Source organism: Bombyx mandarina, chromosome 13 (assembly GCF_030267445.1).
Source record: "Bombyx mandarina strain Sakado chromosome 13, ASM3026744v2".
NCBI lineage: Eukaryota > Metazoa > Arthropoda > Insecta > Lepidoptera > Bombycidae > Bombyx > Bombyx mandarina.
Genome location: NC_143220.1, coordinates 15,879,273 through 15,893,143, shown reverse-complemented (window position 1 = coordinate 15,893,143; position 13,871 = coordinate 15,879,273). Strand labels below are relative to the sequence as shown.

The window sequence follows — 13,871 nt, the reverse complement described above, 5'->3', positions numbered from 1 at the left end:
AAAAAGATCGCGGGGCCTCAGCTCAATTTGTCCAGATTAATTCCACCATCTACGATGCTGTCCGAGCAGCTGAAGACAAATCTTCGATATCTTCTACTCTAATGCGGCATTTTAAATTTTGTGTTTCTTTGTTAATATCGTATCTATATGAAACGGTACTATTCACTTATAAGATAAGTATTGCCCCGTAAGTTGGTGGTTGGTGTTTGTGACTACTGTACCACAGAGTTCTCATCCTATTCCCGGTATGGGTATATTTATAAATATTTTTCGTATTCGTAGCCGTATTTCTTTATCTGATATGTTTCCATCATTTATAATAAAGAAGAAAATCCTAGTTTGATAAATGTGAAACATATGTGTATTTATACTTAAATATAAATTGAACGAATTGAAGGTTATAGTGCTGAGTGATTCATTCAAGTTAATCCGAGAAATCCAGCAGCATCAGTGTTAGTTCGCGAGGTAATTATCCGAGTGTTGTGATACTAAACTTACAAGTTTTGTTCGAGGGCCCCTTCTTCTCGTTTATCTTTCTTAAACACTGGAATTGGCCGGGGATTCGAGGGATAATTACATTGCCTATTTAGTTAGAGAATAAGGCACCATTCTTACTTTTGTTTTTGTTCTCTGCTTATGTGTAGCTAAGGTAGAACTTATAAAAGTTTCCATGTACATACATATAAACTTACGTAAGTAATTGTTTCTAACAGTAACATATTGTACATAATACACGACCCACGAACTTTGTAAGAACAACTGAAATAAAATGTACAGAGTGGTGCGTGAAAGTGCTTTAGGCACATTAAAATCTAGGAATATATTATGATTGAATGTCGATAACAATATTCAGGTGAATAAAGAAAAAAATGTTTGTACACATTGAGTACGGGTCTTAAGCTCTCTTATGCTTGTATTCTTTCTGTAGGTACTTTAGTTTACATGGTCACGGACAACTAACTCTGTTATTCGGCGAAATATTTACGAAAATAATAAGAATAGTTTTAATCGTATCGGCTGCATGGAAAATCCTAAGAAAACTATACCTAAATTTAACATATGCATAGGAAATAGGAACGACTATTACAAGGTTGAAGTTTCATTAGTATTAAACTATCGGCTATCCAGTCTTTCAACAAGAACGCGTTATTGCTTCATGGTAAAAGTAGGGAAATAGATGCCTCAAGCCCTACGTACTAGATTTAAGATCCCGTGGTAGGCCCAAGAAACGCTAGTGGAATGTGGTAAAGGCGGATATGGAGGAGAATAAATAACCTCAACCAGAAAGATGCCGAAACTCAGGTAAGTAGGAAAGAGGACCCTGGCACTGGACCGGGAAAACGCTAAGAAGAAGAAGAAGCTTCCAGAATTAACCATAAAGTATTGTATATCAAAATAATATAATTTATTTAACTGAATCATTTCACGATTTTTAATTCTAATGGCTCTTCAATATTCTCGCACCTTTTCAAATAAATATTAATAATAAGGTTGATAAACGCAAAAGTTTAAAATAATATTCATATAATTTAATGTCTAAGCTGATGTTTTTATTATTATAGTAATAACGACGAGTAAAACGCGCGGTTTGCCAACTGAATATTATAATCAATTGATTTCCGATATCGAAACACGTTAGCATCGATACACCGATTAGTGCGAGTAAGCTCTAATTGGCCCAGTTTGGGAACACACAAACCGCACCACTAAAATAGAGATTTGTGCGGGATTAATCCCTGTTGATACCACGGATTCCGGCGAAATGTATACCTTCGCACAAATGGGTCAGTGCTGTTTGGCGGGAGAAGCTACACAGATCTCGTTTATATCATCACTTAATTAGGATGTATAGAACGACCGATTGGATGTGTTAATAAAATCTATTTCGTTTTCAGGATTGTATATGTATTGTAATATATAACTGTGATGTAAAAGTTGTACCTGTAATGTGTTCCGGTTTTTTTAATGATTTCAACGATAGAGGACCAATAATGAAGAGTAATGGCAAAAAATATTTTGTAAATTATTATTTTGATTTTACTTTCAATGTTTTAAATAGGCCGTTGGGTGTATAAGGATCGCGGAAGTTTATAAACATCATAATGTCGCCACAAGATATGTCTCTTCACATCAGAACGCATGATCACTTTGCAGCACAAATAATCAAGATTATGGTACATGTATCTATCGGTCTATAATACCAGTGAATGCTTGAATGCTTGTTTTTTATGATTGAAGGATTACTGGTGGCCTGGAGGTCTTTCCAGTTTCACCAAGGCAAGTGGGTGGGTAAAGGTTCAGCCAGGAAGGGTGGGATTTGTTAACAGCTGGGCGATCTCGGTATACTGATATAATACTTAGAGAACGCTGCTGCCCATTAAGCGGAGCTAAGTGGATTCTAGATCATAAATAGTTTTTAATTGATACAAAATTTTAACAAAAGAGAAGACCGGAATAAAATAATTTGAGAATATCATCAATGTAGGTACTCGAAGTCAATTAAATATGCATCTTAAGGATAACTCAAAAACTACTGATCTTATTAAAAGTTTAATAGGATCACATAAGAAGCACCAGCTTTCTAATAAAATAAAAAATGATCAAAATTTAATACAAGTACAGTCTAATTGAGAAACTCGTTTATTTATTGAAGTCATTTAGTTCCTAACCCAAAAGTTTACCCTAGTATGAGGAGAATTGAAAATCTTCATTTATTTCAAGTCATAGATAATATAAGCAGAGCAGAGATAGAGATCAGTAACTAAATAATTTTTGTATTTAAAATATACACTTCTACTACTTAATTTGAGTCAAAAAGCTTTAAAATCGTTGTGCTTTTGTTAGTCCCGATTTTATATCGAACAAAGAACAAGTTCCGTCGAACTTCGCGTCAGAGCAACTGAGCTGAAGAATAATTGTTTTAGTAGGTAGTATGAGACCTCTGGCAAACTGTTTTGGCAGCAGCTCATGCGTGGGTGATTTAGTATGTTAATGTCACCTAAGAGGTTATTTCTTGGCAATGAAACGATGTGTCTGTACAACTAACATTTGTTTAAAGAACTATTTCAATTCGTTAGAAAATGTGTATATTTATACCGCTATGATTCTGCGGAAGTTTTGTGACTCTGTAACACTGTCATTGGAAGATAAGTTTATAAATACATATGTTATAAAAAAAGAGAATCAATTGCAATATTAAATTTGTAAACTTCGTATTCATCATTTGATACCAGCTTATGCCTTCAATCTCAACAGTTATTTATCGCCTTTCAATATAGTGACAGTATTTATTTGTCTTTTTTTATTGCTCAGATGGGTGGACGGGCTCACGGCCCACCTAATGTTAAGTGGTTACCGAAGCTCATAGAAATCTATAACGTAAAAATCGAACTATTATTAATGCGTATATATTAATAATGTTTCGATTTGGAATTATGAACGAAAATCTAGAAATTTCAAATTGTTAAGCTTGCATTAATTTTCGTTTTAACATAATAAAATTAAAGACTTTAGAATATTAAAATTAAATTTCAATTATTTGAGCTCGAAATAAATTAAACTATGTATATTTGAAGTATCACCTATCGGCTGATCATGTCAGTGGGACAGGTCTGCAGTTAATAATTATTGAAGTGAAACTTCTTTAGGCGCATGAGGGTAAAATTTTTACAGAACGTCACGCAGGTATGCAACGGAAGTGACATCAAACTACTATTGAAATTAAGTACTTGTCAAATGTCAGTAGTAGTAGTTGTTGTATTTTTCCAACTGGAAAGGCAAATGTATCATACCATACAGTCTAATATTTTATATTTTTTTTGTGAAAAATGTTAATAGGAATTGAAATGAAATGAAAAGAATTTGGAACATTAATCAAATAGCATGAAATTAAATTAGTCAATTCAATTGGCAAAATATTAGTCATTTACAATTTAGAAATCTAAACATAATGTGACTGTCAACACTGAGGATTGAGATCGACATTTGACAGACTTTTGGCGGGAACATATCTTCCTTTTTCCCTTCCTCTAAGTCTCGGAAATCTAAAGTTTTAGATTTGTATAAATATAAGCAAGACTTATAAATTAGTTCGTCAAAAAGTTTCACTTCTGACATGTGTACTTTGTAGGCACGCACTTTTTTAATTTTTAAGTTTTCTTCATGTAAACGGAAACTGACATTTCATTGCTCAGTATCGAAATCTTACATAAGAACTGCATGTGACAAAAGTTTTCTTTTTTAATAACGCAAAATAACTACTGCATTTCACACGATTTTAGAGCACGAACAAACTAAGGCTGAACTCACAGCTCTCGATAGACTCGTATACCTACAAATTCGCCTAAGTGCTACACTTTGAAATAGAAAACAATTGTACAAAGTTCCTGTCTCCCAACGATTGAATTCGCTAACTTTAAAGTGTGTTATTTCTTTGAGACTTTGTTGTGGAGCGGAACTGACAGCTAGGTGTATGTATTGACTTCGCAATACGTTCGATGTTTACTAAAATCCTTCTTGTTACTTTTCTTGTCTCCAGCTAAAACTAAGCCCATTGCTTGAAGGTTCTTTATTTGATTTGCTTGCGAATATAAAAAAAAATATTTACTGTTCATCCTAAGTATGCTTACGCAGTATAGTAAAGACTTTAAATTTAAATTTTGCATAAGAAACAATTCATATTTCATATTCCGAACAAGTTACCAGTTAATTCAATCAAATGGAAACATCCAAAGTAATCATATTTCTCTTTTGACAAACACGTTTCCATATTTTCTGTATTTCCAATGAAGCAGATTTTATCGTTATTATCCAATGACTTTCGCTATAAAGCCTTTTGCTATTATTGCCAAAATCTATTAGACAAAAAGACATTTATTTTGGGACAAAAAGATATGGACGGCGAAATGAAAACTTTTCCTTTATTTTCTGCTGCTTGAGGAAACTTTCTGTGGGCCGAACCGTAACCGCATTGTAATAAACCAGAATACAAAGACTTTATGAACAACATTAACTTAATGGATGCGATCATACGTATGCAGTTAGATTTGAGTCAATGCAATGACTGAATTAAAGTAATACTTGGCTGTGTTGTTTTACAGCCATAATCTTTTAGAGAATTTTTTTCCTACACTTTACAGTGCCTGTTTCAGTTCGTATTGTTGGTAGTATTTAGTTCATTTTATTGGTGTTCTACGTGTAGCCGCGGGCATTTATCGTAGCTATCTATGGAGACGTACGGGAAGTCCACTGCCCGGGGGCCAGCGCGACAAGCCCTACGTCCGTGAAATTGAATTACCAACTCATTAGTGACGCCAATAAAACCGTCCGACTGCGCGTCACCCTTTGCTGTATAAACGGACGACACATACGATTCAACTACTAAATGCCACGTTTTTAGATTTGGTTTGAATTCGTTAAATAGATTTTGAAATGGTAACCTTTTTTTTAACAGCCAAAAACGTTAGAGATTCAGCTGCAATCGATTTTTTATCTACATTTATTTATTTAGTTTTAATAATTTATTATAATAATATAGATTAATATAATTGAACAATGACGTACTCTTAATACGTTACGAATAGCGTGTGAAAAATGTCAATTAAAAGTAAGCAAGTAAACAAGTTAGAAGTTAATAACGGACTACCAATATCTACAGAATTCGGACGGTACCTTTTGCCAATCCGGCTAAGTGGACGGCGCTATCGCTTTCGTGATGCACGCCATCTCCTCTCATACCTCATCGAGCTGCTGTCTGAGCTGCAGTATCTTCGCCCCCGCCTCTCGCAAGAGCCTACGACCTCAGATTTTGAAGGCGAGGGGGTCGCCTGCTCTTCTTTCATTTCCCTGATTGCCGTTGTCATTTCCTTAAGGGCGAAAATGTAGGTTCCCTTCCTTGGCAGCGATCGTCAGCGCCATTTGAGTGCTCTTCTCCAATCTGGGCACCGGGTCCGATGTTGTATCTCCAGATGTTTTTAGCGAAGCGCTTCTCATTTCGTGAGATATAGCAAGAAACGATCAATGCTTTACTTATGAATTCCTTTGTGAATCGTAAACATAATCAATTCTATTTTTACTACTTTATTCTCGTGTTCTAATCTTTTAATTTCATAAATTCCGAAGTTATGAATATTATAAGTTTGAATTTGAATCTATATTCTTTCAAAAAAATCGTGCATAACTAAAAAGCATTTAACAAAGATCTTTAAGAAATTTTGGTAATCATGCTCTATTTCTGAGACAGCCAACGTCGGTTACCAAAATAGGTACGTCAGACATATTTCAAACCGGCAAAGCGCAATTCCCCACGGTTCTAGAGGGTAAACTCTTGCGAATTATAGGCACTTAATTTAAACGATAGCCCGCTGGGATTTCACTTGTTACATTAAACTCACTAATCTACGATTTTAAAATAACTATCCGATGAATTTTACAAATTTCGGTTTCCTTTTGCGCTACACGTAATCAAATATCTGTGATGTAAGCCGCCCAATCAAGGTGTTCCGTGTCAAAAGAGAAAACTGAGTCAAACGTTAATTTTCTTAATGTACCTTGTTAAAGTCGGGCGGGATCGTGTTCCGCTCCTGAATAAATTAGGACAACATTAACTGCAAAGACGCGGTCTTTCTGATATCATCGTGTGACGAATTTACCATGTATTCGAATTTACCATGATGTTACATGCCTTGTGTGTAATTAAGTCGTGTACTTCGTAACTATGAACGACATGTGCCTGCCTATCACACTTAATATATACAATCCGACGAATTTACGTAAAGCATTACCTAATTTGTCTGTCTTTGATTTCTGTGAAGCAATTATCCATTTGCATATACTCAATCAGCACTTCGCTTAAGCCTTGTTTACATTAATCGAGGAAACCGTCGGGCGTACTGCACTATTTTCGTAGGTGTACGAATATATTTTGACAAAATTCTTGCTTGGGCAGCTACCGTTCTAATTAATCTATACTAATATATAAATCTACAATGGTTTTTAGGGATGTTCTGTTATCTTATACCTTTAAACGAGCAAATTCTTGTATATTAATATATACCTATATAATCTGAATCTCGGAAACGGCTAAAACGATTTTCATAAAATTTAGTATACAGGGGATTTCGGGGGCGATAAATCGATCTAGCTACGATTTGTTTTCAGAAAATGTTGTTTTACTCGTGTTTTCAATAATCAACTCTTCCCGAGATCTATTGGCGAATAATAATATTATTTTTCTTAATTGAGGGCAACTAATCGCTTTAAAGACACAACAAGATGGCGTTATCAAAAAAAAAAAAACATCTAGTTACTACTGAACCATGCATCCGATTGACTTGAAACTTGATATCCATTTAGAAAATTCATGTAATTAATGGATAGGCTTATATTTATATGAGTGTTGGACTCCCAAATAATAATGACAATAAATAATAATGTTAATTTTAAATGCCCAGCGATGCGGGCGAGTACGGCTAGTAATGTTTAAGATTCGTTGATGTTTATCGAATGCGACAACTTTGTTTACACGCTACGTTTATTTCGTTTCCATTGTAGATAATCTAGATTGAAAATGGCAGAGATTATTTAAATTAAGAATACGGGCACACGCACAATCAATTTTAATCGCGAGACCTTTAATTTCTTGCAAAAATTTACAGCATAATTCTTGACGCAAGTATGTTAGTATCAGTTTAATGTGATAGTGTAATTAATATAATACTAGTGGTTAAAGCTGTCGTAGCTGTCTACGAGTTCCATGCGTGATGGTTATATTCGTTCATCTATATTGTTGTTAGGGCCTTCCACACATTTTTAAAAGTACTCAAAATTTCGATTATTTAGTATCAAAGAATTTTGAAGAATTAAAAATTTCTTAGGATCAGCAATACACTTAAAAAAAAAATAAGTTTGGTGTGCAAGAAACCATAATTTACTTCGTAATTTTGTAAAACTATATTTACGAATGACGCACTCAAGATCCATAGATCTATAAATGCTCGATGTTACTAGATGTTCCACTACGTTTTGTTAATTGATGATTATAAGTTAAAACTGTGTGAAAGATTGCATTGCAAATATATTCTAGTTAGGACCTTAAGATGTATTCAAAATAAAGATTTGGCAATCGTATTAAAGAATTAACTCACGCACTGGTAGTGCTCCAAATAAGAATACAAAGAAATAATCATAGTACAGTAATAGTAAGCTCGTTCAAATAGGTGCTTTCGATTCTAGAGAATCTTTCGCTTTGCTCGATGTAAAGTCATGTCGGAGCTGCGTCCCAAGTTAATGTTGCGTGTTAAGTTATAGCCCAGTTCCTCGACTGCATGCGCTAACTTTCCGCTGCGGCTACACAAGCGGTCCACACATATTCATGACACGCCGCGTTAATTCCACCGGCACTACTTACTTTTAATATTAAAAAAATATAAATGAAAAATAAGTCCCATTAGCGCTTTAACGCAATGTAATGAGACTGCACGTTTATTATCGTTGCCGGAGAGAAAAACATTTCTAACAACAAAATAATCGCTAAGACAACGTTAACTGTTTTTCTTTGCCTCCTTTCTGAGGTTCAAGAGCAACCCTTCAACTTGTTGGAACGTTAATTGTTCCGTGGGAACTGCCTCACCTGTGGGGCCGTACGGTGGCAGTCTAGTAAACAAAATAAGTGAAACAGGATTTTAATAATAAGTTCCTTTTTGTGCCGGAACATGCTTTATATACCTTTTTTTTCGGGTAAGTAACCAGACCTCCTTCGAGGTGTTCTCGCCTAGGGGGTTCCACATACTCGCAGCTTATATGGAACTTGTTGGTCTGCAGATGTCAGGAGCAAACCGCGGAATGCTTTATAAACATGTCATAGTCTAGAATATTCTTGCGATCAGCTTATATCGACGCGGCGACATTAAACTTATCGATTTTAGATCGATAAACGAATGTAGAATGCTTACTTATTGCTTCCGCTGGGCAAGCCCGTGGTCTGGTTTGAAAGGTATGTGGTATCAGGTATCATAGAAAGAAAGATATATAACAGATGCCTTAATCGCACTAAGGACATATTCAAGAAAAAGTTTTGTAAAATAGAATACAAGTTCTGAATGTAGCATTTCGACCGTCGGTCTACCGACTAATTTCACCCGCTCGACGGAAGATCTTCCCCTGGACGGGTACTCCGAAAGTAAGATGTGTTATAACTAATCGTTATAACTTCCACCTCATCACAAATGCTACTATGGCCGATATGAATAGCGACATTTATTTTATTATATACATGGGATCGTATTCGAAGTTCATTTTTAACCTTGTAATTTCCCGGGAACACATTACTAGAAAACAAATCTATTATTTGAAATTGAAACAAATTACAATTTGAAAATTTATTGGAACATAAATTTCATTCAGATCGTAGTACTTTTGCAGCGACTTTGTAACACTACCTACGGGACGCATAAAACGAAATATTTAATGTGGATATGACAATATTTTAGAAGGAATAGCTTTATTTTAAAAATGAGCGGCGCTATAAATCCCGGAGAGCTGCAATTACGTTGGCGGGGAGTATATGCGAACTGAATACAAAGCACGCATCATAATAATAAAACTTTCGGATTAAGCATTGACAACATTCATGCATTTATTATTAAAATAATCATAAAATAAGATGCTTAATTAAACAAAGCTTTCAGAGACTAATAATATTATTTAAACGGATGGAGACGACACTATCGCCTTAAACGAAAGTATACTTTTTAATAGTATTTTTTTCCATATCTATTCGTTGGTAGGGCTAAGAGTTTATTCCAAATACGCGCGGATCGATAGGCGAGATCACGGTCTCAACCTGAGAGAATTTCTATCACTGGCCCTAACAAGAGCACTGGTTCGCTGAATTGCTGAACGGATCGGAATCGTGACTTTCTGGGAAGATCCGGCGAGAAACTCAGTGGGTGTCTATGGGCTAATTCGCACGTCGAGCTCGTTGTCGTAATCGATGAGTCCTAAGAGGACGGTGCCAGCGCGTTAGAGTGACGGTAACGTGCGGCACAGCCTCTACCCCCTCAGGTCGCCCTGTGACTATCACCGGGAGGAGACTGCCTCTTCACAGGGGCCGGAACTGGACGAACGCCATCCTTCGACCCCCGGCTCGGCGGCAGAGCTCTCCCTCTCCCGTTCCGCCGCCTCCTACTGCGAGATGGTGGACTCGGATAAGTCGAGCATCGTAGCCACAACGTTCGGAAGCGACAAGTCCGGTCCTATATATGTAACGAAGACGCGGCGCTGCTGGGGCAGTACGGGAGCGTGTGCTCGCCGTGTCCTCGTTACAACTACTGCAGTGGTGGCACTTCGGTATCGGCTCCCTCCGGGTGACGAGGTGCAGGTAGCGACCGAAACAGCCGTGTGCCGTGATGCTTGAAGAAGCTTTTCTATCCCACCTTATCTAGTTAATACATAAACTATTGTTTAATTAAAATTTATCGGTACGTAATGTGTAAAATCTTTCATTATAAAAATCCTTTTTTTTTCTACCTAAGCTGATAGCCTTGTGAGGCTGTGCCACCGTAACCGAGCGAGTAGGTGAGCTCTCGGGGTTCTAACCTGGGGGCGTTGCTAACACTAGCCCTAGCAAGAGCAGTGTTTTGCAGAATCTACCAACGGATCGGAAACGCAGCCGACTAAGAAGATCCGGCGAGAAACTTAGTGGGCTGTGTCTGGGTTACTTTACTCGTCGAACACTTCGTCAAAAACGAAAGGTTCGACGACAACGGTGACCGGTGATTGAGGTACCTAAAGGCACCGTTAGTGGATCAGGAGGATCCGAAACAACGTATTTAGGGGCAATTTTATTTATTATAATTTATCTGAGCTATTGTGTATATTTTAACTATGATAGTTATAATTAATTTGCGTACAACCTTGAAATATTACGTTATGCACGTAGTTCGATACGAACTTTATATCATTACATATTTGCTAACCTTTATTTTGTACTAGCTGACCCGGCAGACTTCGTAGTACCTCAGTCGATAAATAAAAAACGAAAATTGTTGTATAAAATAAACATAAAACAAACAAAAGGAAAGGTTATTTTTATTTAATTCCAAGCATTTTCATATTTATCTACCTTTTAAACTTTCTCTGGACTTCCACAAATAATTCAAGACCAAAATTATCCAAATGGGTTCAACCGTTCTTGAGTTTGAGCGAGACTAACGAACAGCAATTCATTTTTATATATAGAAATATAGAATAAGGTTGCATGGGTTGGTGTCATAGGTTTGTTCATGCACAATACGTTTTCACCATTCCGATCCAAGCACTCGCCGCGTGCTGACGTGCTCATTGTTCGTTCGATCGCCCGACCTCGGTTCGTGGCACATCTGGCGTCCAAGTGTTTTCTCGGAAGTGACTACCTGTGCTAATTGCGTCGCACCGCCGTTTGTGAACGGGCGGACCCCTAAATTCCTGGAATTCGTTCGGCAACTTAGTGGCCCGTTTGTGAGCGGACGGTTGTGTGCCGTAATTAATCGTGATTATTATAATCTTGGGGCCTCGCCGTAAGGCGAGTTTGTTTAAAGTCCCGGGGTAGCCCCCCCTGGGCACGTGACAGTTAAAATGGAGTCCACGATCGATCTGTTCGCGGAATTCCTCCGTCTGAGGTACCCGACATTATCGGCCGAATTTTTAGAATTTAAAGCCAATCACGCCGCGAACTCAGAAGCGGTCTCCGTCGCACCCGCCGCTCCCGTGTCCCCAATACTCGCGAGCAAAGCTCCCGCGTCGATCGCTGCGGTCTCGGTTCCATCCCTGCGCTCAACCGCAGCATACGTCGCGTCCACGCGTTCATCCGCGGCCTCCGTCGCGCCCACGCCGTCCACTGCCCCCGAGCGATCGTCCGTGGCCTCCGTCGCGACCGTCAACCACGCGCTCTCTAAAACGCCCGCCTGCGGGTCGCCCGCGCCTTCCTCTTCATCCGACTCGGAGTTGGACATGGAGGTCGATCCTTCCCCCGCCCCCTCGACTGATGGATTCACAGTAGTCCAAAAAGGTAAGAGGCGCGCTGCGGAAGCCCGAGCTCCCGCGGCCGCCAAAGTAAGCAGAGCCGCGAACGCGTCGCGCCTCCGTCCACCGACCCCCGTTGCTCCCCCTGCCCGTGCTACACCGTCGCCGCGTCCGGGAGTACAAAAGAAAATACAAACCCCTCCCCCGGTAATCCTTCAAGAGAAGGTAGCCTGGGAACGAGTTTCCCTGGCCCTTAAGGCCAAAAATATTAATTTCACGAATGCCCGTAACCTTTCGAACGGCATTCAAATTAAGGTTCAAACACCCGACGACCATAGGGCCCTCTCTTCTTACCTCCGTAAGGAGCGTATAAGTTTCCATACGTATACGCTCCAGGAGGAACGCGAACTCCGTGCCGTCATACGTGGCATCCCTAAAGAGTTGGATGCCGAACTCGTCAAGGCCGACCTTCTGGAACAAGGCCTACCAGTAAATTCAGTGCACCGCATGCACACCGGCCGCGGTAGGGAACCATATAATATGGTTCTAGTCGCCCTCCAGCCTACCCCCGAGGGTAAGCAAATTTTTAACATACGGACCGTCTGTAGGCTCTCCGGTATCGCCGTCGAAGCCCCCCATAAAAAAGGCACTCCTAGCCAGTGCCATAACTGTCAACTGTACGGGCATTCTTCCCGTAACTGTCACGCGCGCCCCCGATGCGTCAAGTGTTTAGGCGATCACGCTACGGCCCTATGCACTCGCGATCAAAAAACCGCGACGGAACCGCCTAGCTGCGTCCTGTGTCGAACACAGGGTCACCCCGCAAATTACCGCGGATGCCCCCGAGCCCCGAAAATAAATCGCCGCGTCGCCCGCCAAAACCGCCTCCGAGCTTCCCACCCAGACATCAAAGCCTCGGCACCCTCTGTGTCGCAGGCTAAGCCAGCGTTCGTTCCGGCGCCGGTGCCCAGTGGCTCGGCCTGGGCGAGACCGCTGCCGTACACGAACACGGCTACAACTCCCTCCTCCGCGATTCGTCCCGCCCCCGCGACTCGTCCCACCCCCGCGATACGCCCCTCCCCCGCGAATTTCCCTCCGACAGCGTCCGCCAATCTTGCTCTAGCGATCGACTTCTTTCAATCGATTAACTTTGAGCGCGTTAACGCTTTAGGTGACGCCATTCGCGCTGCCTCCACTGCACAACACTTCATCGCCGTTGTGCAAGAATACGCTGACGTATACGCGTCGTTAAATACGTACGTCCTCCCCTCGCTCCGCCGGTAATCAATGGCGTACATAAGTAGAATAAAGCCCCTATCCGTAACGATAGGATTTTTTAACGCTTACGGTCTCGCAAATCAACGTGATCAGGTTTGTGATTTTTTGCGTGACCATCAAATTGACATCTTTTTGGTGCAGGAGACCCTGCTTAAGCCCGCGCGCCGCGACCCTAAAATCGCGAACTATAACATGGTTAGGAACGACAGGCTCACTGCTCGTGGTGGTGGTACCGTCATTTACTATAGACGAGCCCTGCACTGCGTCCCACTCGACCCCCCCGCGCTTTCTAACATCGAAGCATCAGTATGCCGAATCTCACTGACTGGACACGAGCTGATCGTTATCGCGTCCGTTTATCTTCCACCGGATAAGATCGTTCTAAGCAGCGATATCGAGGCGCTGCTCGGCATGGGAAGCTCTGTCATTCTGGCGGGCGACCTTGATTGTAAACACGTCAGGTGGAACTCGCACACCACAACCCCGAATGGCAGGCGGCTTGACGCGTTAGTCGATGATCTCGCCTTCGATATCGTCGCTCCGCTAACCCCGACTCACTACCCGCTAAATATCGCGCATCGCCCGGATATACT

General features: G+C 40.1%; 1 protein-coding gene across 1 annotated transcript; it reads left to right on the top strand.

The window, feature by feature from the left end:
• The first annotated feature begins 11,576 nt into the window (after positions 1–11,576).
• LOC149501685 (uncharacterized) lies at positions 11,577–13,606 on the top strand. Its single transcript, XM_089732343.1, has one exon. The coding sequence runs from the start codon at positions 11,614–11,616 to the stop codon at positions 13,282–13,284; it is 1,671 nt and encodes a 556-aa protein (XP_089588469.1). The 5' UTR covers positions 11,577–11,613; the 3' UTR covers positions 13,285–13,606.
• Positions 13,607–13,871: the final 265 nt, after the last annotated feature.